The 27,638-nt window shown below is 47.6% G+C and overlaps 1 protein-coding gene across 1 annotated transcript in view; it reads left to right on the top strand.

Annotated features, from left to right (window-relative positions):
• Window positions 1–27,638, top strand: part of Fbxw8 (F-box and WD repeat domain containing 8) — a 99,697-nt gene that overhangs the window by 36,034 nt on the left and 36,025 nt on the right. Inside the window, exon 5 of the mRNA XM_075981976.1 lies at window positions 4,211–4,368. Within this exon, the coding sequence (XP_075838091.1) occupies window positions 4,211–4,368 (158 nt within the window). The remainder of the gene's footprint in view (window positions 1–4,210; window positions 4,369–27,638) is intronic.

Raw genomic sequence — 27,638 nt, 5'->3', positions numbered from 1 at the left:
TGGCACGGGGCTTCAAGTGTTTGAAACCATGTGCTGCTGAGGCCTGATCAGAATAGAGTTGGGACTTCATTTGAGAGTGGCAAAAACAGGGTCCTGTGAAGGCAGAAGAAATTTCGATGATCTTTGTTATGTGCTTGCCAAGGGTATGGAAGGTGTTCTTGGGTCAACCCAGCCTCATGCTCCGGTTCCCACTGTTGCTGGTGTCTGACTTCCCATGAAATAGGGTGGTGAGACTGATGGAGAGAGTTTGGTGGAGCAGGGAGGGGGGAGGGCTGTGTCCTGCCCAGCTGAGCACAGTATGCAAACCACAAATTCTCTGTGCTTCACTTAACTGGGGTTGGTTCTTGTGAGCGGTGTCTGTTGAAAGCTGTTCTTTTGGGGTGTGAAGTGCCTGATGGGCTTAGCAGCAGGCTGAGGCAACGATCGCTTGACTCTGCCTCAGCACTCTTCTGTCAAACCCTCCTCCACTTGTCCAGGTTGCTTGGAAGAGCCGAGGACTCGTTTGTGTCTAGTGACTAAGATCTGGCACCGGGAGCACATGTAGCCTCCCCTGCAGAGTGTCACACGGGAGGGATATGAATGGTCGTGCAAGGTAGGACCAGTTCCTCTAGCCCCCTTTCTTGTGGCCTTTTGCTCTGAATAAATCTTCTGCTGGAAGAAGCATCCATTAGCAAAAGCTCTTTGATGGTAATCATTTTAAATTGGCGATTGCCCTGGTGTACTGAGGAGCCTGGCATTGGAGTCAGTTACTGTCTCTGACCACCTCCATTTAGAGGTAAGCACCACCTCGCCAGGCATAGCATGACTGGGAAAGCAGGTGGTTCTTCATGTCCCTGGCCCTTGTGCATCTGGGGTGAATCCCCACTTGCTGTGACGAGGTTGCCTCCACTCTTCTGTGCCGTACATCAGCTCATGTTTTAGTTGTACCGTGCACGCTAATTACAGCCATCAACGCCAAGGTTCAGAGGCTTCCTGACAGTGCGACTGTCATAGTGGGGTCTTAATTGGTTGAGTGTAATTGTCATTAGGCTGTAGTGGAGCATCTGGAGCCTTTTCCACCTCCATACCCGTGTCTTCCCTTGCCCTGGCCATTGTGAGTTAAGCACGCTTTAGACCACACTTAGGAGTTCGTGCAGGTCCCTCTGCCCTAGCTAGTGTTATCCATTGGTGAAAATGCCTGCCTGCAGCCTGCTCCAGCAGCACCACCTGTTGTTGGTTTCTCCCTTAGCTCTCAGAGCCTGTGCATGGGTCCTACAGCGCCTGTTCAAATGGGAAATCTGCTTTCTCGGTGAAAGGGGCAAATGCTTGTGATTTGCACACTTCTTTGGCTGCGAAGAACAGTTAATTCAAGTGGCTGTTTGGAAAGTTCCCTGTTTATGCAAATAACTGGGCTTGCGTGCTGTCTCCTAGAGCTACAGTCTAGTGTGCTTGGAAGGAGAGCAGAAGTCTGAGGAGAGTCGCCTGTGTTCTGGGTGTTCTAGCCTCCCGTTAGTACTGGAGGCTGCTGGCTGGGAGCAAGGACAGCTGCTGCCACCTGTGAGCACACTGCTGGTGACCTGCCCTTTCCAGACACCAGTTCTCGGTAGCATTAGCTTGTGTGAGATAGAGATGCAGGCCAGGTGAGGAGGCAAGGCCAACTGGTGATAGCACACAGCTGCTGAGACAGCAAGGCAGGCTGGCTGCAGGCAGGGCTGGCAAGGAGTCTAGGATGGCCCCTGGAATGAGTGGGAGGCCCTGGTGTGTAAGTGTTGGAGGGAGTGGAGATAGCTCTGAGAGGGAAGCCGTGTGCTGCCAGGTGGAGTGAACGCAGTGACTTCGCTGTGCCCTCTGCTTATCCCCAGTGAGGACACAGCAGTAATGTCTCACACCGCTCGCTCACTGCTGTGTGGCTCAGAGTGAAGCATGTTTTCCTTGCCGTGTTCCTTGCTGTTTGTCTCAGAATTATCTGGAGAGGGCGGTGAGCTGGAGCACTGATCCCTCAGAGCCTGCTCTCTATCCCCTGCTCCTCCCGCTGTACCCCAAGGGAGCATCAGCATGAAGTTTGCTGCAGACAAGCATTTTCAGCAATGGACAGGAATGCTGAGTGAGGGCAGAGGGACCTGCACGAACTCCTGGAGGAACACAGTGTGAAGATCATGGACGTGCTGAAAGTCCGGCCAGGGCTGCCGGGAGCACGAACATCCCGTGCTTATTTTCTTCTCATGAGCCTTTCTCTTCATCTTGCTTTTCTGAGTTCTTCCTTTTGTTGAGTTGAACCTCAAGAGTGGACTCACAGTCTAGACTCCCATGCTTGCCTTCCTGACTGTAGCTGAAACTGGCTGTATTCCAGTGATCAACCCAAGTCAGACTGAGGGTGCTGAGCTGGGTGCAGTTGTGTGTAGGCTCCTCACCAACAGTGGTCATCTAGACCACGTCCTGAAGAGCCTGGAGTCTGTGGCTGTGTTGTTCAGGGCACATGAGTGTACAGCTTTGGTCATGCACTGCCACTGTTACAGACAGTAGGAGGGTAATGATTGTTGGAGCAGCAGCAGTCAGTGTTGGGAGCCTCCTGCTGTGTGCTCCTCGTGCAGAGCTCTGCCTGCACCCGGTCCTGCAGAGTGAGCTCATGTGCACATGTAGACTAATAGCTGGGGAGCACTGCAGTGTGTGCTCGAGGAGTCCTCCTGAGTCAGGGCACGCAGTGAACGCATTAAGAAACCTCACCCTGGGGGCTGAGATGGCCGTGTGGGTGAAGCACTGCCCTAAAAGGCCTGGCCTCGCACGTCCAGTTTTGGAACCACGTGATGGTAGAAAGAGAGTCTGCTCGGCAAAGTTTCCCTCTGACTTTCACATGTGCTGTGGCAAACATGTGCCCCTCCTCCAGCATACATGCACACAGTTGTTGTAGGAGCTGCGGGGCTGCGTTCCGGCCCCCCTGGCGCCCACATGGCTAGCTTTATCCGAAATAATTACATGGAAACTGTATTCTTTTAAATACTGCTTGGCCCATTATATCTAGACTCTTCTAGGCTAATTCTCACATATTAATTTAGCTCATTTCTAATAATCTGTTGTAGCACCACCAGGTGCGCTTACCGGGAAAGATTCAAAATGTCTGACCTGGTGGCTTGCTTCATCACATCTGCCCGGGAGAGGGTGCATGGCCTCTGAGCTCACTTCCTCTTCCTCCCAGTATTCTGTTCTGTTTACTCCACCCACCTATGTTCTAGCCTATCAGGGCCAAGCAGTTTCTTTATTACTTAACCAATGAAATCAACAGATTGATATATGACACTCCCACATCACACAGTAAATACATAACCATGGGACTCTGACCTGAGACTGGCCTTCTGTAGCCACCCCAGACACTCATGTGTCCTAGGTTTTGGAGATGAATTAAGTTTTTTGACTCTACAATGTTGTGTGGTTGGGGCCTCAGGAAGACTGTTCCTTAGCATCCCTGTGGTCCTCATGAGGCCCCCACAGGTGCTTCTCCTCAGTCCCCGCCCTCCTCAACGGAGGGATTCAGCAGGAGGAATGCGGACACCTCAGTAACAGGCAGTGTAGCATCATTTGGCTGCACCATCATCTTGGGACTTCATGACCGAGTAGATCATCCAGGAAGTGACCAAAGCCACAGGCTAGAGTTAGTGCCTTGCTTTCTTAGTGGGCAGGACGGCGCCTTTCACAGGAAGGCAGCAGTGCCTGAGCAGGAGTCCTCAGGGGCCCTTACCAGTTAGCTCTGCTCCTGGAGGAGGTGAGAGAGCTTAGCTGCAGGACTGATAGTTTTCAGTCCCAGCTGCTCTTGTGTCTCTGCAGGCACAGTTCATGAGGACACCAGCATGCGTCCCTGTTTCTCCCTTGATTCCTAGTGTGGAAGGAGCGGAGGCGACAGCCTGTTGATGAGGGTGGGAGGGGGGACACCATCGCAGTGCTCATTCCTTCTCTCCACCTCCCTTCCTTCTTGAGACAGGGTCTCGTGGTGTAGATCTGGTCATCCTGGAATTCACTCTGTAGAACAGGCTGACTTTGAACTCACAGAGCTCTGCCTGCCTCTGCCTCTCGAGTGCTGGGATTGAAGGTAGTTCACAGCCTTTTGTGGTCAGTTGACTCCTTCCCCACTAGTCATCCATCCAGACAACTACAGGAATGGAGCCTCCCAGCCCGCCCATGTGCTGCTGTCTGTACTCTCCAGATTTCCCTTGGAACCAAGAATGTTCTTCTCTTCCAGATACACGTCAGGGGACGTGAGGGTGTGGGACACCCGCACCTGGGACTATGTGGCCCCCTTCCTAGAATCTGAGTCGGAAGAGGAGGAGCCTGGAATGCAGCCATATGTCTCCTTTGTGAGGATCAACAGCTCGCTGGCAGTTGCAGCTTATGAGGATGGTGAGTACCCCAGTACCCCAGCCCTCTGCCTCCCTGTGCAGGAGAAAGCCTCATCAACTGCAGCAGCTGCAGCTGCTCCCATATCCTCCATGCACACACATTCACGTGCTCCTGCCTCCTGTGCATAGGCATATACACATTCACACATACCCGCCTCTTCCTGGGAACACAAGCACATGCACGTTCATGCACTGCCTTCTGCCTCTATATGAAGAAGCTAGCCAATAACCCTGGTCCATTAGTAGACATTGGAACATGGTACCCATTAAAACTGGTGTTTAATTCATCCTGGAACCCTGGAGCTGGATGTCAGTGCCAGGCATGATGAGGCTGGCCAGACCATCTTAAGCAAATGGTGTGTTTAGTTTAAAATATTAAATATACTTGGCCTCCTTTTCCTGTATCCTCGGCTCAGGCTGAAAAGACTAGAGATAAGGATAGAGGGGTGATCTGACATGGATGGGCAGAAAACTGGCGATCAGTGCCTGCCTTTACCTGGCACTCACCCACCAAGCGTGGTCCTTGATGTGTTGTCTCCAGCCTGGAGAGAGTGTGTGTGAGCAACTGTGGGTTTATAGAACTGTTATGGAAATGATGGGACATGTGACATTGTTAGCTGATGGAAGTGATCACTGCCTGCCTACTGCTCACAGTCCTGATGTCCATTGTGTCAAAGTCTGCAGCTCCAAGAGCCCCACCTACCCCCACCCTGGCCTGGAAGTTGTACCGTAGCACATTTCTGGGACTCAGTGTTCGTACCAGGGCCATGCAGATCTTCAGGCAGCATGGTGTCATTTGGCACAGAGGGGTGGAGCTATGGTAGCCATTAGGGAGTTTTATAAATGTCTAATATTCAGTGATAAAAATTCAGATCTAAAAAGAGCAAATATAAGGATTTAAAAAAATTGAGCAAAACTTTGTACTTTATTCTTCTGGTTAATGTTATTAGACACTACAAATGGACATTTGATAAGTTAAGACGGGTGTGGCTCAGCATTGTGCTTGCCTGCCATGCATGAGGCCCTAGTTTCAACTCTAGCTTCCTCAGAATGGTAGCAGCAGCAGCAGTAGCACCAGCATGCTGCTTCTGTGGCCTTGTTAAGCTTTTCCATGCATAGTTGCTGATCCCAGGTGAGCAGTGTAGCCTCGGCCTGAGCTGATCCCAGGTGGGCAGTGTAGCTGCAGACTGAGCATGCTTGCTGCTTAGCCTGTAGCTGGACTCGCAGCTTTGGAATGCTCTAACAGCACTTCCTGTCCTGCATTCTTGAATGGCAGACTCTTCTATCATTGAGGAAACTGAAGACTAGAGGGTAAAGTTGAAATCCAGCTGCTGTCGTCTCCCAGCTCCTGTGTTGGCTGGAGTGGTGTTACTGACAGCAAACACAGAGACTCTTGTGAGTCCTGAGCTCATCATAGCTGATGAGCTTACAAATAGAGCTTGAAGGGAAAATAAAGTGTGGTGCAAATTAGGTATGCAGGCAAACATACAGGCACACAGTGACTGTACACACATGAACACACGTGCAGATATGGGGAGCCTCCTCCGCTGAGCTATACTTGCTGCTGACAAGAGTGTCTTTGGCCCAGTCACTGCCATTGCATATAAATAGGGGAGCACCCTAGGCATGGTAAACAACTTTCTTCACGGTAAATACTTGAACATAGAATTTCAAAACATATGTCAAATATTTTGCTTAAAAACCTTAATTCATCCAGGATTAGTGGACATCTTTACCAACAGTATTTGGGAGGCAGAGGCAGGTGAGTTCCAAGTTTGAGGCCAGCCTGGTCTACTTAGCTGCAGGCCGTCTGGGGCTACAAATTCATAGTTAAAGGGCAAACAACAAAGCTGTTGAAAAGGTAAAAGGAGCCACTCCTAGTCTTCTAGGTCTTCTCATCTTCCTAAGCCAGCTTCGTGCACTTCAGTGGGTCTTGTTGTTTTTAAACCAATGCTGCACGTTGGTGACCTGTGTTACTCCTTCCTCTTCTCAGTGCTGTGCCCTGGTGCCATGCTGTACCATGCCACACGTGTGGAGCCCTTATCGCTGGACATCTGGACTCCTTGTTCTTGTTGAGTGCAGTGACCTTGAATTTGTGCATACGTAAATCCAGGCTGCAGCACTGGCCATTGCTAGACTGAAGGCTTCAGTGCTTGGGGTTTGCATGAATAATGACTGAATTGTCCCTACAAGTGTTCTGTCAGATGCTAGTCTTTTGCTGTTGTCTAACTTTCATGTGTATGGGGTTTTGCCTACATGTATATACTTGTGCACTACGTGCACGTAGTGCCTGTGGAAGCTGAATCCCCTAGCACCGGAGTTATGTACAGTTGTGAGCCACCATGTGCGTGCAGGGTCTATGGAAAAGCAGCTAGTCCTCTAACCACTGAGCAATCTCTCCAGCTCCCCTCCTTGGCTTTTTGATGTAGTATCATATCTGAAAGCCTCATTTTTCACACCTAGGTAGCTCTCCTTTTTGTATATGCCTGTGACTCATTGCAAAGCAGGTGTGTGTGCATTTGCTCTCACAAGCAGCATTGTAGTGAAAAGCTTTGTACAGATGTCCTTTCACGTGTAAGAAGGATTTCCAGGTAGGAGGTGAGCACAGATGCCATTCTGTCTTTGCTCTTCTCAGTTTGGGGTATTGATGGATGTGATAGGGAATGGAACATGACTGTGGTTGTGGTTCTCCTGGTGGGAATAGTTGAACTTTTTCTTATGCATGCCTGCTGCTTGTAGTCCTTCTGTTTCCCTTGTAGTTATATCATACTTAAATCCTAGCCAAATGAATCCATTCTATATCAGTAGGAAGTAGGGACCTGAGTATTGGTAGTCATTGGCACCGTGAGACAGGCTGCCACATCCCACAGGTCCGGGCTTTTGAGTAGGAGCAATTTGTGCTTGGTCTATTCAGGGACACTGTTGACCTGTCTGGTTACATCTTGTGCTTTAGGATCTCAGGTCATGCTGGCAGGCAGTCACTTCGCTGTGAGGTCAACTGCAGTCCTTTCAGGGTTCAGGATTTGCCTCAGAGCTTTGGCTTTGTCCACTTCAGTGTGAAGAGAGGAAGAGCATTCCTCCCGCAGGAACTCACCTCTCATGCTAGGCAGGCTTTACCAGTCATGTCAGATTGCCGGGATTTCCATGGTGGATAGCAGCTTCTGGCCCTTTTCTCCATCCCAGGTGGCCTTGGCCTCAGCCTCACTTGGGTGACAGATTGACATATTCCCGAAGAGCTGATTTAGTGCTCACAGGTGTAAATATCAAACGCACAAACTCCTTGTCCCCTTTCAAGAGCAGTGGTTGATGCTTCTTGGTCAAAAACACTAGAAAAGGGCCTTGTGGGGTCTGCTGTGTGTAGTTCAGGGAGTTAATGAACTCCGGCCTTCTCACTGTGCATAAGTGAGGTTCCGAAGCCATTGAGACCCAGACCCCTTGTTGAAGCTGCCATGCTCTCCTTAGCAGGAGCCTCCCTGCAGGGAACTTGGGAGACAGCCCTTCAGCACCCTTCCTGAGCTGCGCCTTGAGAGGCCTGCGCATGCACTGGGGAGCTGGGATTTGGCGGGCGATCCACAGTTGTGAGCTGAATTCCACCCCACTGGCCTCATATTTCTTGTGCCTTGTTTCCAATTGTCAGCCCCCTCCAGTTTGATTTTACCACTAATTGTGCTGTACGTTACCATCCTGAAATGAATCAAATCAAAATGCTTTTCCTGGAGCATTAGATAAAGCAAGTGAAGGTTCTGAGTAATGAGCAGACGCTGCTAATGCAGGGACAGCAGGGACCTTGCCAGGACGCCATCTGCTCCGTGCCTGCCTGCCTGCCTTTGGCCTCAAGCCATGACATTAGGGGATGGCAGTGCGCTGGGACCCATGCCCCACTCGAGTTGCCCTCAAAACCTACTCTTGGTGAGAGTGAGATTAGACACTTGTTCTGCGAGAAAAAGTTCCTGTCTGTCTCCCTGAGGGGGAAAAAAGAGGCAAGACCTGGGGTGTCAGTACTTAAGACCTCTATGGGTCAGGGCAGCTTTCTCTCTGGTACCACCAGGCAGGGTGAGTGGGCTCATTTATTCCTGCCGCACCTCGTGCAGTTGTCACACGCGCGCAGGCCTCATTGTCCTGCTGGATCCTGGAGAAACATTTCTCACTTACCAATGGATCAGTGCTGGGTGGGGGTGTCTGCAAGCCCCTCCATAACTGTAAACGGTGGTGTAAAAGACCAGTTTTCTTAGGCAGCTCTGGAGACTGGGTGCTCCTAAGGTCCGTTCTCTAGGTTTACATTTAAAAACTAGAATTGTAGCCGGGCGGTGGTGGCGCACGCCTTTAATCCCAGCACTCGGGAGGCAGAGGCAGGTGGATCTCTGTGAGTTCGAGACCAGCCTGGTCTACAAGAGCTAGTTCCAGGACAGGCTCCAAAGCCACAGAGAAACCCTGTCTCGAAAAACCAAAAAAAAAAAAAAAAAAAAAAAACAAACTAGAATTGTCCCAGAATTGTGTCCGTGTATGCTGACTGTCGGCGGTGATGCCCACACTACGTGGTTGACTCCTTCCCTCTGGCCAGGGCTAGTGCTTTAGAAATGGAGCACCATGATTGTGAGGTTTGTGTGAGCTGCGAGCTGCCTGCCCACTCTGCTTGTGGATTGTGGAGAACTTTTCTCTTAAAGTCTGAATAACGAGCTCTTGCCTGCTGTCCCAACTGCCCTGAGGCTCAGGAACAAAGAACAGAATGAAAACCGCCAGACACTGACAGCGTTTCCATAGCAGTGGGGATGCTCGCGGTTTATGATACTCAGGAGAGTCAGCAAACAAGTGCGTGGTGACTAGTGGGTGGGCTCAGTAGGTGAAGGTGTTTGCTGTCACACATGATGCCCTGAGTTCTTCCCAGAACCATGTGCTTGAAAGAGCACCAAGTCCACATGCACGCACACTCTAAGTGTTGTCTGTTTTTAAGTGCAGAGTTCAGAACTGAGATGGTTTAGAAGTATTTAAGACATTGAACTCTTTGATTTTTGAGTCAGGATCTCTCTGTGTAGTCCTGGCTGTCCTGAAGCTCCCTGGGTAGACCAGACTGGCCTTGGAGACATCAAACTTTAATTGACAGATACTCAGCACATCCCAGGGCATTCCATTTTGTTCATTAGACAAGCTGTGGAAACTGTAATGTGTTGAGCTGCTGAATCAAACTGTTGCTTTGAAGGCTTTTTTTGCCCCTCAGGGAGAAGAGCTGGGCACCATGCTTGTCATGTGTGCCCGGGGCAGGCTGTTCCCTCAGCAGAGGCTGCAGGGGACTCACTAGGGAGGACTGTGTTGATGAATCTGTCCTTTATTTCCTAGTGTAGTGGTGAGCCATGGTTAAAGTGACTTGGTGTTGGAGAGCTGTTAGTAAATCACAATCCATTGTCTGAAGTCAGTCCAGACATCGACTTAAGTGAACAGGTGACAGTGTTGCCCACCAGGACTCCACTGTCCCCAGATGCAGCGACACTGGTTCCACTGCGTATTGTGCCTCTCCCTCACCGACCTTGAACTGTAAGGGGCATCTGCCTAGAATGGTGGTGCGCAGTCTTCCGGCATCTCCTGCTTACCCCCGTATGGCAGCACACAGGTCTCCTACTGTGTCCTTTCTAGTGTTTAAAGCTCTTTAAGTGTTCGTAGAGCAGATCATGGGATGAGGCAGTCTCCCCACAGAAGTGAACAGTTCAGGAGGCATTCAAGAAAACCCATTTAACTTCCTTTTTGCCTCCTGAATTCTGAGAACTGCTGAATTCAACCTCTCACCAATAAGGCTCCTTGACCCTTCAGGGTAGGAGAGAACCATCTGCCCTGTCAGGACTGTTGTTGTTGAATGCATCACTCAAGGTAGACATAAAAATGTTTCTTGATTAAAACAACAGCAGCAGCAGCAGCAACAAAAATTCCGTAAATCAACACCCGAGGGCTTTGCTTTTCTGCTGGTACTTGCCTCTCAAGGATGTTGGCTTTCTCATTGTGGAGGGAGCTGAGTAGTACCTGAAGCAGTTTCCGGTAACCGTCCTGCTATTGATTGTGTGCATAGACCACAGCAAGGCTGTTCACAGTGTCTCTGGTTTGCCGCACTAAGGGGGATGCTCTGTTTTCATCCAGCCACCTGTGTGTGTGGTCCTGCTTTATGTCACCAGCCGAGGACTCGAGGGTCATGTGCACTGTCTTTGCAGTAAGCTCCTGCCTGACAGTGAGTGTACAGCTTCACAGGTCTGCCCTGCTGAGTCCTTGTGTGATCTCTTTCCAAGGTTGCTAATTGGATGTTACTGGGTTGGGTGGGATGGGGGTGCCCTATGCAAGAGGCAGCATGAGCTTAGAACCATTAAAGCTGAAGACAGATTGACTCATAAAACCATCCTTGGTAAATTCCCTTGTCAACTGGCTCTATTATCCATGTCTGTTGTCTCTGTAGGTCCTACCATAGCTCTCTGTCCTCCTTCCAGTGTCTCCTTCTCCCTTCAGTATCCTCCTCCTTCTAGTGCCCCCTCCTCCTCTTCCTCTTCCTCTTCCTTCTACTGCCCCCTCCTCCTCCTTCCTGTGCCCTCCTCCTTCTAGTGCCAGCCTCCTCCTCACAGTGCCCCTTCTCCTTCTAATGCCCTCCTCCTTCTCTCAGTGCCCTCCTCCTCCTTCCGTACCCTCCTCCTCCTCCCAGTCCCCCTCCTCCTCCTCCCACTGCCCCCTCCTCTTCCTCCTCCTAGTGCCCCCTCCTCCTCCCAATGCCCCCTCCTCCTCCCAGTGCCCCCTCCTCCTCCCAGTGCCCCCTCCTTCTAGTGCCCTCCTCCTCCTTCTCCTTCTTCTCCCAGTGCCCTCCTCCTCTCCCCAGTGCCCTTCTCTTCCCTTTCAGTGTCCACTTAGATTGACTTTGTGCACGTGACACAGCAGTGATGCCTGAAGGCTCGCACACACCAGTGTTCCTGTTCAGTCTGTATCATCCCTGAGTGGTGGAGAGAGCGTTCTCTTTGTCTTCATCTTCACTGTGAGTCCCAAGAGCAGCAGACATGCGCATCAGTAAGGTCTGATGCTAAGGGCTGCTCTGAGTCTCAGGAACCCAGGTTACAAATGGTGAGCAGTCATCTGTGTAAGAACGTCAGTGCTCAGATTGGTGGGCCTGTGTGAGTTCATTACAGATGAGGTGCCGAGAATGAGACATAAACACCCTCCCTTCCATCCTGCGTACTGCGTGCTGCCTGAGTAGGGCGAGGGGCATTTGCTTCAAGGGCTGCAAGCACTGCTAGGAGTCTTGGGAAGAAACTAAAGACAAGGGGTCTGATGCTGTCATTCCCATCTGAGCAAAGGTTTCTCGGGAGAGACCATGAGCTCGGACTTCCAGAAACTTGATCTGCATAGTCCTTCCTGTAAGGTAATCACCTAATATGCCTCTGAGTTAAAGCCTACAGGAGGAGGACCCATAGGACAGCTGCTCCTTCTGCATGACAGTCACTTTCCCTAATGTAGGCGAGACACATTATTGGGATGATGCTTTGAAGGCCGTCTCCACTGCGCCAGCGCAGGAGAGGAACTGGGACATCTGTGGTGCAAAGCTCTTCCATTGTCTTTGTATTGTATCTCTTCATCTGCCTGAGAATGACTGACGGGTGGCGTGTGACGTTGACTCTCCTGCATCTGTTTCAGGATTATTGCAGCCAGGTGACTGGTAGTCTCCCTAAATTCCCCAGGAGTTGGTAGTTTTGAGGATTCAGAACCAGAAATACAGGCAACAGTTTGTTGAGCATTGTTCGTTGGGGCTTTTTCGGGGATTTGAGGCAGGGACCCTACCAGTCTCCAGAGGAGTTAGCATCTTTAACCATGGATATCTCCTGTGGCCCAGAAAGCAGACTTCCTATGTGTAGGCAGCCCTTCACACCGGCTCAGGCCTCATGGGGCCAAGGCGTCAGTCATGGCAGGACTCTGACTAAAAGCTTTAAAATGTGCATTTATGTTTACTGGAGTCTCAAGGAAAAAAATCTCTACCTTCTGACCCTGAGGTTGACTAGAGCTTTAGAGTCTCCGTCTGAGGAGCTCTCATTGGTTCTGCAGGCTCTTGTGTTGACCTTGTCGTGCACTCTTGTCCATGCCCAGGGCTGTGGACGATTCTCGGGGATCCAGGAGCTCTGGAATGTAAACCTGGAGTCTTGGCCCAGGGCAGGTGTTCCTGGGTGGTATGACAAAAGCTAGCTGAGCAGAAGCAGTTCTTGCAAGCACACACCTTAACGATGGACTGTAAGCTGAAAACTGTAGCCAACCCTTCCGAAGTTGCTTTTGGTCACAGAGACAAAGGTGGAACTGGAACAGTGTTGTGTGGTCATGGGTGGAGAAGGCTGAGCAGTGACCATGTCTTGAGCCCTGCTCTTGAGGATGCTGTAGGGAGGAATGGCTGTCTGTGGAACATGGGCAGGAAGGACAACCTTGAGAAGTATGAGAAGGCGTCACATACAAAGAACGTAGAGCTAGCCTGATAGTGTCCCATTAGTCAGATCTGGCCAGCTCGAGTATCAACGTGAGCAAGGACAGCACAGATTATAACCCAGTGAATAGGCACGCACAAGCATGCTGTGACAAGGGCAGAAGGATAAAAAGGGAAAGTGAGGAAGTCTGCTAAGCAGGAACGTCAGCTCATAAATATAAAAAGATGGTGGGAGTGGAAAGTCACTAATTGGTGACTAATAACTAGATGAGGAGAAAAAATAGTTTATGCTAAATCTAATAGATAAGAATGAGACAAGATCAGAATGTTCTATAGTCCCAAAGAGTATCTTCCGAAAACATTCATTAAAGGAGAGAAGAGTGGTATGCAGTGGGGCAGCCTGGCAGTCTGTCTGTGAGGGGCCATGCTGACATATTTGTGCATGACGGCATGGCAGAATCAGCAGAGTGCAGCTCTGACCAGCCAGCTGCACACAGTCGTGAGGCAGTAAAGGGCGAACCCAGGTGGAGGGTCATCCCATGAAGTGGCTGCCCTTTCTCAGGGCTGTTGGAGTCATGGAGAGCTAGGGCAGTCTCTCAAGGCTGTTCTAGACTGTAGGACAATCAGCATTTCAGGGGTCAGATCCTGGGTCTTGTCATGCTGAGCTTCACTGAGCTGCATGCTACCTCTGGGCCTTGGGAGAGGACAGCCAAGTACTGAGGCATCCTGGCTTGGGTCTCATAAAGGATGTAGTTAGGCAGAGGCTTGAGGACGGGTTATGGGGCTTCTTGAGACCCTCTGTGACTTTGAAATTATTTCATAATAATAAGAATGAAACTTTTTTGTCTCTGCTCAAGAGTGTGCATTTGGAATTGGATTTTTCCATCCAGGTTTTTCTTTTAATTTATGTGTGCACATACTTGTACACACATGTATATGCATACATGTACATGTGTGTGTATGAATGTGCACAGTATCTGAGCTAATGTCTGCCTGCTTTTGTGACAAGTACTTCACATACTGAGCCATCTCTCCAGCTCTTCTGTTACCAGGAACTCAAAAACTAGATAAAATATGTTAAACCGTGAGTTTCCAACATTGCCATCCCTCAGAGAAGAATAAAGGTGAGGCCCAGAGTTACCTTAGTGTACAGGCAAGGGACAGCACAGGCCAAAGCAAGGGAAGTGAACATGTGGAGCGCTATGAGTTTACGAGGCAGCTGCAAGAGCCCAGGATGCATGGTGGACAGAAACCTGGTCAGTCCAGACACAAAGATACTTTTATTCACTTAACAATCTCTCTAACAGTGAGTAGGTTTCCTCATACACAGTAATAGCAGTGCTTGGTGGCGGTGGGCAGGATAGAACATATGTAGAAGCTATTTTTGTTGTTGTTGTTTTGGTTGTTACCAAAAACCTTAGCAGAAACGATAGTTTTCTGTTTGTTTAAGAGCATCTGTGAAAACCCTGAGCCCAATCCATCACTAATCATACCAGGGATGGTCTTAGAAACCAGGTCCCACTGGCTCAGTGCTGCACAGGACTCCTAGCTGCTGCAGAACGTGAGAACTAGACACAGAAGGAAAAGACCCATAGATAGAGAACTTCCTGAAGGGCCCAGTGGGTCAGATACTGAAGAGGCGGCCTGGAGTCTGCCAACTGCTGGGCAGATGCACAGACACACACGGGAACTTCATTTGAGGGATGAAGCCTAATTCTTCATTTTATTTTTCTCTCTCTACTGTTCCTGCTCTATTCTTCCTCTGCTCTGTTCTTTTGCCCTGCTCTTCTTCCCTGACGGTTTCCTTCTGCCTCTCTTGTTTTTTCTTATCCCTTTTCTAACTCCTAAGACAAAAAATTTTTACATAAGAAAAGATTACTTCACAACCACAAGTTGCATATTTCCCAAAACCAAAATCTTTACACAGGAAGAAATCACATGATCACAAATTTTATGTTTTCCTTAGAAGCCCACATGTAGTTAAACATTTTTCTTTTTATTAATTTTCCCACCATAACATGTTCACCCCAAAGCAATGAGTCTTTTGCAATTGATTTATAATTTATTGATTTTTTTTATAATTGATTAATAGAGTTTTAAGCAAGCCACATATATTTCAGCCAATCTCTTTTGTATTGGTAGGAAACTGCGGTTACAAAGAAAGAATCATTTTATTTATCTCAAAAGGTAATATTACAAAAGATCTTAAAAGAATTGCAAATCTAAATTTTTATTTATAAAAAATAGTCATTTCTACTTTAAGTCCTCATTGACAATTTTTATTAAATTATGCCAGGAAGCTGAGGATGAAAATGGGTACAAGAGATTAACCATCACCTTCAATCACCAACCCATCTTTAACAAGAAAGGTACATCAGTTAGTAATAACCAAGCTGCCACTGTTCTTGTTCCCCTGACCTCAATGAGACCTTTGCTCAACTATTAAAAGAGTGCTTTTCTAAACTTTAAATTGTTCCTCAAGATTTTCTATATCAAAGCCAAACAAAACAAAAACATCTTTTTTTGTTTGTTTGTTTGTTTTTTGAGACAGGGTTTCTCTGTACCTTTGGTGCTTGTCCTGGAACTAGCTCTTGTAGACCAGGCTGGCCTCGAACTCACAGAGATCCGCCTGCCTCTGCCTCCCAAGTGCTGGGATTAAAGGCATGCGCCACCACCACCCGGTTAACAAAAACATCTTAAACAACTTTACTAACAATCCCCAACTCTAAATTCTTTCCAAGGCTGGTGGTTGAATAATCTGCTCCAGGAGCAGTGCTTGGCAAACACCAATCACTATTATTGCACCCGTGACAATGTCCAGTGAGGGGCTAGACGCCCTCTTGGAGTTTTCATCCAACTGATAGATTATAAGGGGTGTGGAGACCATGAGGGCAGTAAGCAGAGCCATGTTCATTAACAGCATGCGGTCCTCAAGACTCTAGTCCTCAGCTCTGTCTCTCCCAGGCTCACCCAACTGACTATGCTAACTGCTGGGCTGTTTTCCGTGAGTTCCAAAGCTGTTGCAGTTCCTCTCACATGGCCTCTGACAATAATTTATGTATACAATCCATATCATGAATACACAAAAAAAATCAGTTATATTCAAGTAGCAGCAAACAATTACAAACTTGTTTTGCATTAAAATGTGAGGGAGTGAGGGGAAAAAAAAGAAGACTGGGTAAGAAGGCTGCTTGTTTGTTTCCCAGCCACCCAGACCCAAAATAATCACATAGAAACTATATTAATTACAATACTGTTTGGCCAATGACTCTAATGTATTCCTAACTAGCTCTTACATCTTGAATTAACCCATTTCTATTAATCTGTGTATCGGCATGAGGCTGTGGCGTAATAGTATGGATCCATTGTATCTGTCTTCTTTGGCAGCTACATGGCGTCTCCCTGACTCTGCCTTCTTTTCTCCTCTATCTTTGCTTGGAATTCTTGCCTTGCTCTATTCTACGCTGCCATAGGCCCAAAGCAGCTTCTTTTTAAACCAATGATAATAAAACATATTTACAGCATACATAGGGGAATCCCACATCACCTCCTCTTTTCTGTCTAAATAAAAAGGAAAGTTTTAACTTTAACATAGCAAGATTACATACAACAAAACAGTTATCAAGCAAGAATTATAGTTACAATATTTAGTCCATTTCCATTTAGCAAATTAAGGAAAATATTCTGTCATCTATCCTATTTTTGTGAGTCTAAAGTTTTATATCTAGTCTATCTTTTATAATTATAACTATCTTTCATCAACTCCATTAAAGTCCCCAGAAGGATCTAATATTACCTAAGTAAACAGGAAGTGCATTGTAAGCAACTTCCAAAATTCTAGAATTGACAGAGACAGCTTGCTGCCTGGACAGTCACCCAAAGTTTTTCTTGTAACATTGGGGCATCCATCTTTAGTCTACAGGCCTATAGTATCCAGCACACTTTTTCATGAAGCAGAAAATTATAAAGACAGTTTTGCCTATATTGGCAGTTTGTCTGTTACTTTTGTGTGTGTGTCCTGTAGAATGTCTGGCTGACTCTTTTTTTTTAAATTGATTTTTCTTGAGCTCTACATTTTTCTCTGTTTCCCTCCCTGCCTCTCCCCTCCCTCCTTCAACCCTCCCCCAAGGTCCCCATGCTCCCAATTTACTCAGGAGATCTTATCTTTTTCTACTTTCTACTTCCCATGTAGATTAGATCTATGTAAGTCTCTCTTAGTGTCCTCATTGTTGTCTAAATTCTCTGGGATTGTGGTTTGTAGGCTGGTTTTCTTTGCTTTATGTTTAAAAACCACCTATGAGTGAGTACATGTGATAATTGTCTTTCTGTGTCTCAGTTACCTCACCCAAAATAATGTTTTCTAGCTCCATCCATTTTCCTGCAAAATTCAAGATGCCATTATTTTTTTCTGCTGTGTAGTACTCCACTGTGTACATGTACCACATTTTCCTTATCCATTCTTCAGTCGAGGGGCATTTAGGTTGTTTCCAGGTTCTGGCTATGACAAACACAGCTGCTATGAACATAGTTCAGCACATGCCCTTGTGGCACAAAAGTGGTATTGCTGGGTCTTGAGGAAGGTTGTTTCCTAATTTTCTGAGAAATCACCACACTGACATCCAAAGGGGCTGTACCAGCTTGCACTTCCACCAGCAATGCAGGAGTGTTCCCTTTTCCCCACATCCTCTCCAGCATAAGTTGTCATCAGTGTTTTTGATCTTGACCATTCTTACAGGTATAAGATGGAATCTCAGAGTTGTTTTGATTTGCATTTCTCTGATGACTAAGGATGTTGAACATTTCCTTAAGTGTCTTTCAGCCATTTTAGATTCTTCTGTTGAGAGTTCTCTGTTTAGGTCTGTCAGACTCTTTTATGAAGCAGGAACTCCGAAGGACTATCTCATCTTCCTTTGGCAACTTGAGCAGTCATTTTTCTGTGGGTCCTGTATGTCCAGTTTATACAGCATACCATCAAGCAGTCCAGTCAAGGGCAGTTCCTTGCCCAAATGGCTAGTGAAGACAAATTTCATAATGAGTTTTTTTTAAATGCCCTTCAACCTCCCCAAAGTAATTGGTGCTGTCAGAAGCAGACATGACTCATTGTCAAGAAAAATCTAAGTTCTTAAAACATTTTAAATGCCATATTCTGTGCATCCCTCAAAGATTTGAAAAATACCTATCCATCTGAAATGTATTTTTTACATCCAGAAAGCCTACCATGACTATCATTTTGACTATTATAAATGACTCTCTATTAATCCGTATTTTTAACCATGCATTAATTTTTAGATGAGCTGCACAAACACAATACCTTAAACAAGAGCAGAAATACAAATATAACAAAACTGATCTTAAATTTGTATCAATAAACCAAGATCCATACTCATGCAAAGTATTTCTGTATCATATACCCTTTTAAATGAAATCAAACATTTATAAACAATATTTGGGAATTTAGGCATTGTTTTCTCTAAACTGCTTTCTGCTTTTTGTTAGATGAAGTAGCTTTGGGGGTTTATGGAGACCTTTTGGAAGAATTGGGGAGGAGAAAATATGAGAAAAAAATATTTTTCAAGGAAAAAAGTGTGTTGAGGGAGTTGAGGATTAGTTCAACAAAATACAGTAAGATTTCTGTGCTGGGAACTTTCTGGAATATGTGAGGGGACTAAAGAAAGCCATATACAAGACTTGCCATGTCTACAGTCTGCTTACCCAGCTGATGGGGATCTCAGGCAGAGTCCAGGTTAGCTGTGAGTGTGTGAAGATGGATATACTGATGCTATGATGTGAGCCCTAGGAGAGTTTAAAAGTCTAAATTAAAAAATATATATACAGAGCCAAAAATAATGTGGAAAAAGGAGCTATAACCTAGAGGATACAAGATTTACCGTAAAAACCAGAGTTCAAGACCATGTTGTTGGGCACCAGAGTGGACCTGTGCACCAGGGATTACACGAAGTCCACACAGGGAAATCACTTGTTGCTCAGTCTGGACCACCTAACAGAAGGGGCCTCTGTGGGCAGTGTCCACTCCCAACAGTACTCCTCCCTGAAAGGGCTCTCAGACTCAGCAGACAGGGCTGTCTAAGGTGATTCCAGAGCGCACCAGCTTGACAGCCAAGATTGAGCACCCCCATATGCTGTGTGGCTTGCAGCTAGATGTAGAAAGAACTTTAGAGAGATACAGACAGCAAACAGTTAAACACAGCAATGCAGTAACTGTTGCTTCAGTGAGATGCTTGATGGCCGCTGTTGAAAAGATGATCCGTGCTAGCTACCGAGTCACATGGTCAAGACGTCATAAAGCACCATTCCCCACCTCCAATGGCTTAACTTAAGAGACCTACTAAGTGCTGGTGAGCCTGCCTGATGGGAACAGCCTTAGTGAAGAAAGCTCGTGACAAGTGGAGTGTGGGCTGCCTTAGGATGCAGTGTTCCACTGGGTGACAGCACGTGCACACACACACTTGTGCTTGGTTGTCTATAGAACATTGCCCATGGTAGCTCTACACTGGACGCAGCCCCAAGACTATGAGCTGGCAAGTGTGCCTTGTGTATCCATGCAATGGAATGCTGCACATCAGTCAAGTTGGGTGGACTGTCAGCCACGCAGCAACAGTGAGCTGAACCTCTGCAGTGTTACAGTGCATGAAATCAGCCAGATGGTCAAAAGTGCATCCTGCATAAAAATTCCACTGCTAGGGAGTCCTAGGGCAGGTAGATCCCTCACAATAAACAAGGTGAGTAGTCACCAGAAGCTGGAACTGTGGGGAGAGACTTGGCCATAGAAGGGTGTAAGGGGACTTCTGGGTCTGGAGTAGTTCTCTATGGTATAGTGGAGGCTACAGGACCAGCGTTTTCCATTCTGGCCAAACTGTACATTGAAAATTGATAACTTTGTATATGTAGTGTATTACACTCAATAGAGTTGGTTTTTAAAAAGCATACCATTTTAATTACAGTTGCAACATAGTCTTGTTCTTGTACTGATGATTATTTTGGTCAGTGCAAAAGCAGTAGCTCTGAGTGTGACTCATGTCCTAGTTCTGATTCCTAAGGTCACAGGAGTATATTGGTGTAGAACCTGAACTGGAGAGATGGCTCAGGTTCAGAGCACTTACTGTTCTAGCAGAAGATCCGGGTTTGATTCCCAGCACCTTAACTCTAATTCAAGGACTCCAGAGCCCCCTGCTGGCCTCCTCAGGCACTGCACTGACACATAACAAACACAGGGTCAGGGGTTGGTTAAAATACACATTGTGCTCTCGTAGTACAATGCTGAGTCCAGCCCCCACACAGATTCTGGTTTAAATATTAATGCTGGAAGTGACAGGCTAGGACACCTGTGTACAAAGTGAGTCTGAAACATCTTTGGGTAAACAGGATTGGAGATAGCAGTCAAGCTAAATTAGAATTCCCAGAGAATGAAATAGGGACATCTTGAATAACGAAATAATCTTGTGATGGATTATAATCCAAAGGGTGCACCCAAGACCAGCAAGCTCTCTGCTTACTGGGGATATCGTTCAGTTACTGTGAGGGGCTGTGGTTAAGTGTCAGGTGACCTATGGATTCAGTTTTCTCACTCCGTTTGATATTGGATAACTAAAAAACAGCTGTGCTTTGCCGTATCTTGTCTTTCTGTGTCCCCTCCTGAGTCTGTTGGACTGTGGGAGTTCCTTGGCCCTCTGGGGACTTGGATTGGGACCTTAAGGCTGCAGGGGCCACCCTGAGGTTGTCTGTGAATCTGAGAAGGAGCTTCGCTGGCCAGAGACTATGAAAAGATTGGTAAGCCACATACAGTGGTGCGAGCTGTTATCCCAGCCTCCGGGGAGGCTGAGGCATGGGATTATTTGAGCCTATGAGTTACAGATCATTCTGGACAATAGTGCAAGACCACGACTTAAAACAGTTAACAAAACCAGAAGTTAATATGCTTGTGCTTGTAGCATGATTAATAAAAACCCAGAGATAGAAATTGGGGTTCAACCTGAAGGTCAGAGAAGAAAAACAGCCAGCCACTGGCTCTTACCTCTATCTCAGTCTGAAATGGCGATCCTGCCTCTAGGAATCTCAGAACAAGACTGTGTGTGAGAGCTGTCTCCTCCCGTGTTATATTCCTCTCTAGGGCTGGGATTAAAGACGTGAACCACTACCGCCCGTCTTCTATGGCAAACTATAGTGTGGCTCCTGAGATTAAAGGTGTGTGCTTCCGCTGCCTGGTCTGTAAGACTGACCAGTGTGGCTGTTTTACTCTCTAAACTTCAGGCAAGCTTTATTTATTAGAATACAAATGAAATCTCACTACACAGACTGACTCCATACTCACTGTTTAGCTCCTACCTCAGCCTGCTTCGTGCTGGTTTACGCACGCACCGTCATGCCTGACCTCATCGTTTTACTCTATTAGAAATAGTCCTAAAATTGTGTTTTAAACCCTTGTATGAGGGGTTGGTTAAGAGCGCTGGTTGCTCTTCCAGAGGACCCATATGGCGGCTCACGCCTATGTGTAGCTCCAGTACCAGGGGATCAGACACTGTAGGCACTAAGCATGCAAGTGGTACACAGACTTACACACAAAACACCCACACACATACAGTTTTACAGTCCTCTTAAGAAAAATGTAACACAAAACTTGAAATGACTGGTGTCGTAAACCCTACCACTGTCTTCTGCTTCAGTAGCTGTCAGCATCACTAAATTAAGTGGTTCTGAGTTCTGTACAGCTATGTCATAACCAAAGTAACTTAGGGGAAGAAGGAGTTTACTGGGCTTACACTTCCGGTCATAGTCTATTGGTAGGGAAGTCAGGGCAGGAACTCAAGCAAGAATCTGGGAAGGTGCTTGATGTCCCACACAACATTACCTCCAGCCAGGGAATTCATAGCCAGAGAAGTGCAGCAAGAACCATGGAGGATGCTGCTTGCTGGCTCACACACAGGCCCATACCCAGCTGACTTTCTTAGACAGCTCAGTACTATCAGCCCAGGGATGGTGCCACCCACAGTGGGCCGGGCCCTCCTTTATACATTAAAAATCAAGACAGTTCCCCACAGACATAACATACCCAAAGGCCAGTCTCGTCTGACTCTCCTTTAATTAAGACTCCCTTCTTTTAAAAAAGATTTTTTATTATGTGTATGAATATTTTGCCTGCATGTATGCATGTTTACTACATGTGTCCCTGGTGCCAAAGAAGATCAGAAGAGGGAGTTGAAGACGCTCAGATTGGAGTTGCAGACAGTTGTGAGCTGCCATGTGGGTTCTGGGAATTGAACCTGGATCCTCTATTAAGAGCAACAAATACTCTGAACCACTGAGCCAACTTGGCAGTCTGGAGACTCCTTCTCTGGTGACCCTAGGCTGTGCCGAGCTGACTGCTGAGCTAACCGGTTAGAAATAAGCAGGTTTAAAGAAGGGAGAGCAGCACAGTGCCAGCGTTTACTAGAAGCTCCTGGCTGTGCTGCGATGGCTGCTTCAGCTCATCCAGGGAGGATGTGGCAACCAGAGTTTTTGGACTCAGAGTTTAATTCACCTGAATTGATTAAAAGACCTTTTAAAATTTGAGTTTCTAATTTAATTTTGCCCACCAGAATTAAATATCCTCTATAAAATTATGCAAATCGTACTTGAAAAAGTTCACACTAGTCAGATCGTTATCAGATATGTAATGGGCTGTGTATACTTTTACATACATTGCATGGGGAAAGATTGAAGCCGTGTGGAAGTGCACATGACAGGAAAGCACTTCTGGTTTGTCTTAGGCGTCACTATTAAGCTATGACTGTCCCAGGACCCCAGTTAGCCTCCCCACCAGCATCTGAAGCTCTCCTAGACGGTGTGTCCCTGTTCCCCTCAGGGACATGATAGGAAGGCAGTGACCAATAGCATCAGGCTTTGCCAAAGTGATGCCTTGATGATGTCCCCTGCCTTCTAAGGTCATCCTGGTAAAGCCTCCTCTGCGTTGGCTGGCTTCTCTGCCCGTCTCCTCTTCCTTGGTCTCTGCACTCCAGACTGCACGGAGATGCTGGGCAGTTAGCAGTGTGCTGTTCACGCCCCCTCAGCCTACTCTCTCTTTTTAGATGTTCTCTCCTGATGACTGTGCACCTGAGAGCTTCTAGGAACCCACCCTCCTCCCTACCTCCCTCCTTGAGCCTCTGCTGCCCTGCTCATCCCAACTTCGGCCTCTGCTCCTCTTTCCCTAACCTTGGTCTTCAAGCCCGTTCAGAGTCCAATCTAAAATGCACTTTCCAGAATATTTTCTATTTATTGTTTCCTCTGGAGGCAGCGGCATGTGACCTTGGGGAAAGAGTCATCTTCGTGCTGCCCTTTTCTCCTTCGAGACATCCCTGTCTCAGCCCTCTGTACCCTTGCTTGCACCGATCTACACCCTTTTCTGGGGAGATGATTCAGGGGGTAAAGGACTCGCTGTGTAGTGTCCACACAAAAGTCATCTGTGGTGGCACTCCTACATGCCTGGACTCCAGTGCAGGGGAAGCCAACATAGGTGGATCCCTGGGGCTCACTGGGCAGCCAGACAAGCAAAGAAGTGAGAGACCCAGAGCCAGCTCTTGTCCTTTCACATTTGATGTCTGCAGCCTGAGTTCAGTGTGGTGTGCAGTTGATGAAGAGATCGTGTTCATGTTTAGTGAGTGCTCTGGGTACATTTTAAATTTCTGTTAGAAATCTTTTTTCCCTTGTTATAGGATTCCTTCTGCGTCCTTCTTAACTGATTGTAGAAAAGCATTTATTTCCGTAGTGGGAACTGAGCATGCCAGCTGTCTGTATAAATAGCCAGCTCATTCCGTGTCTCTGAACACAGCTAATTGATCCTGTCTGTCTAGCTGAGCCTGAGCTTCAGGTGTTAATTGTGTGAGTGCAAGAGGCTTGAGCTCACAGTAGACGTGTCCTCAAAGGGAAGACTCCACGGAGATCACAAGCAAACGTGGTAGTTGAAGGGTCTAGTGTGTGGCTGTCTAAACTGTAACCTCTTTTAGACCGTAGGTAGGTGGAGCAGACCAGAGGGGAGGGGCAACGCCAGTGTTTGTTTCCAAAACCAGTTCAGTGGTTATTTACCTTTCAAGCAATTAATGTAATTACCATTGTGCTGAGAAGTAATTGGGGAAGTTCTGCCCTGAGCTCTTATGGCCCCACCGGGACAGTTTTAGTTGGGACTTATTTTTTTGATGGAAGCCTAATTGCAGTTTTGGCTTTGTGCACACAAACAGAAGCAACTAATTGTTTAGGCAAATAGCAGATTAATTTAAATATGCATCCCTAATAAAACAAAAATGGTATCCATTATGGTCCTTGTTCCCATGCCGAGTAATATAAATATTGTGCTCAAGCACCATTAGGCGGAGTTCTTCAGGACTGTCATCGCGATCGCACAGTGGTAGCACTTTCCTGATACGCGTAATCTTTACAAAAGCTAACATAAATCAGCTTAGACTCATTTAGATCCCATTTCTACTATGTGCAGTTTCATTACCACACTCTGGCTGGTCTCCTTTGGGAGGTGGAGGGACGTGCTACAGACTGGCATGGGTGCCCATCCACAGCTGCTTCACAGCCTTTATGTCTCCTCCAAAGCCTGGCCCTCGTCACTCATGTCACTGCTAATGACTTCCTGGTCTAGGGCAAGTGCTGAGTGCCTCTAGCCTGGCTGCTCATCAAGGTGGAGGGGACCGAGCAGGGAGCCCGTGGAGCTGCCAGGTCCTGCCCTGGCCTACTTGGGGGGCTTTGGCCTTCACTCGCTGTCTTCTCAGATGGGCTTCCTTTGTTTGCACCCTTTGCGAATTTCTGCTGTAGTCCCAGCACTGGCTGAGCTCTGCGGGTGTGAAGGTGCCCAGGATGGATGCCTGCTCCCTTTGTTACGCTCTTGTGGGGCCTGGCCTCCAACTCTCAGAGCTGAGGCTGCTGCAGGAAGTGGCCACACATTCCTAAGTCACCAGGTAGCTGCTAGGGACCTCTGTTTGCCTTCCTGAGAGATTTTCTTGTTCTACCTTGTCTTGAGATGCCGGGGGAGGTGGACAACACCTCAGTGCCTCCGAACTCTAAGATCTATTCCAAGCAGCAGGCCGAGGGCAGGCTTAGAGGACTGACTCATCTTTTGGCATCCACTGATCACACCAGGGATGGGGACCAGGGTTCACATTTTGTTTTGTGCTTGGAGTAGAAGCCCTTGTGGGATGGAGCTGGCTCCTTGGAGGAAGCTGGATTGTGGAGACAGAGAGGAGGAAAGAGTTGTAGAGGTTGGAGGTGAGATCTGTGGTATGCACAAGTGGCCTTGATCCTCAGTGTTTTCTAGGTTGCTGGTTCTGATCCCTTGTGTTTCCTGTCCTGGTTAAATGGCCCTTGCCTGTCTGGTCAGTTTCATTCTGTGCGTCTCCACTGGGGTCTGTTACTGCAACAGCATTGGCCTGGTTCTGCTAATGGCATACTCCTTCCGAACCCAGAACAGAGGGAGTGCAGAAACCCAGCACACAGCCTGCCTCTTCAGGTGTCTTCCACCCTGCTGCTGCGGCTGTAATGTGGTCATTCAGACAAATCCATGCCCGACTTTTAGATAGTGTACTCGTTAGAGGACTGAACTGCTCTGGTTCTGACCCTTATTGCTGGCATCTTCCTTAACAGCCATGTGGTGATCATGGACCAACTCAGCTCAGTGCCTAGAAAGGTCAGCAAAGTTTATAGCTTCCTTTCTGTTGCTGCGATAAAACACTGATCAGAAGCAACCGAGGGAGGAGGAAAAGGTTTCTTTAGGTCACATTTCTCAGTCCCAGTCCATTACTGAAGAAGGGCAGGACGGGCACTGAAGCAGAAACCTTGGAAGCAGTTGCTTGCTTGCTCACTCATACATATCCCAGAAGCACCTGCCAGGGAATGATGCTGCACACCGAGGACTGGGCCTTCCTGTGTCAGTTAACCATCAGACAGCCCCACCGCCACCCCATCATGCCCTCTGCATAGTTTCTGAGTTGAGACCTAACTCCTCAGGTGACTCTAGGCTGTATCAAGTAGACAGTTAACTCTTGGGAGGTCTACAAGTAAGGTGCTCTATAGAGGCCCCCAGAACTCCACTGCATGCAGTAAGGGTTCTACGCGGTCCTAACACAACCCTTGATGCAGCACAGGGCACAGCAAGCCCTTGCTCAGTGTGTGACTTTATTGGCTCCTCCTTCTTTCTTATGACCTCATGATGTAGCATGGAGCATTCTCATAGCAGAAGGGATTTGCTTTTCATGTCTCTGTAGTCCTCAGGTTGGGAAGTACTGGGATGGAACTGCGTTTAGTCTGTTGTCTGTCTGTCCCCCACCTAAGCTCTCCCCTTTAGTGATGCGGGAGTAGGAGGACCTTGTGCACACTGAGTGGGTCAGAGCTGCCCCGCTGCTACCCTGTGTTAGCAAAGTTTCTGGGTTTCTCATGTTGAAGGGGATGCTGGCGATGGCCATGGTATGGGGTGGGGGGGCTGGGGGCTATGAATCCCTCTTCTTGGTGTGGGTGAGAAGTGTCACTTGAAGCTAGGCTGTGGTGTGCTAAGCATGTATCTCAAGATCCTAAAGCAGCTGCTCAGTAATTCCAGGGAGAATTTTGGCCTAGAGGCCAGCAGAGGAATCATGATGGAGTAAGCACATACCAAACCTAGGTCCATGGGAAGATAAACACTGTAAGTAGTGGGACTAGAGAGAAGGCTCAGTGCTGCTCTGGCAGAGTGTCCCCAGATACCCACTGGGGAGCTCACAGCCACATACAACTCCAGCTTCAGGGTATTGGAGGCCTCCGGCCTCGTGGGCACCTACACTCATGTGATGTACATGCAACAGAAACACACATACACTTACATACTTAAAAATAAAATAGATCTAAAATGTAAGTAGTCTTAACTTGTATTTAAAAAACAAGACCAAACAGTATATAGACTATCTTCAAGAAATCCACTTTGTGTGTGTATGTATTTAGAGGCAAGTGATTATTCATCCTGGGTTTGCCATGTTGCTCAGACTAACCTCAGACTGTCGGTCTGCTGCCTCCTCCTTCCTGTTGCTGAGGCTGCAGGTGTATGTCACCATGCTAGTCCAAGAATCCTATAAAATAAAGACACAAAGCAAAATAAACAGATGGAAAGACAGTTCCTTGTTTTTATAAGAATCAAAACGAAGCTAGAGCTCTGGGAGAGTGGTAAAGGCAACCCAGGGACAGGAAGGGAGGGACTTTGTATGTGAGAAAGGGGCAGTTAATTCAAGAAAACGGAAGAGCACTAAATGTTTGCACACCAGAACTGGTGTTAGGAGACTGCAGTGATACCAATGCCATTGAGGGTAACAGCCTAGTTGTACACATAAGAATGTAACTGAAGAAGAGGGGTTATTAATGGTGACAGTATGGCAGGCGCCCAGACAGAGTGGCCATCAATGAGAGAGGCGACCTGAGTGTCTGAGGCAGCTTGGAGCTCTGGTTTGTGCTGAGGTATGTTTACATGTTCACTGCATCCAGTTCTGTTGAGAAAAGGACACTAGCCAAATCAGCCCTTGCCTAACAATGAAAACCACGTCTGTAGACACACTCCAAGGTGCACTCTCCACGTCTGTAGACACACTCCAAGGTGCACTCTCCACGTCTGTAGACACACTCCAAGGTGCACTCTCCACGTCTGTAGACACACTCCAAGGTGCACTCTCCACGTCTGTAGACACACTCCTGTAGTAATAAGGAGGGCGGCGGAGGGGCTGCGTCCCCAAATCCCCAGCCGCCTGGCTCTGCCCGGCTAGCTTATGCCCGAAATAATGACACAGACACTGTATTCTTTTAAACACTGCTTGGCCCTTAGCTCTAGCCCTTACTGG

This window comes from Microtus pennsylvanicus, chromosome 1 (genome assembly GCF_037038515.1).
Source record: "Microtus pennsylvanicus isolate mMicPen1 chromosome 1, mMicPen1.hap1, whole genome shotgun sequence".
Classification (NCBI taxonomy): Eukaryota; Metazoa; Chordata; class Mammalia; order Rodentia; family Cricetidae; genus Microtus; species Microtus pennsylvanicus.
This window is presented reverse-complemented; position numbering and strand designations above follow the sequence as displayed.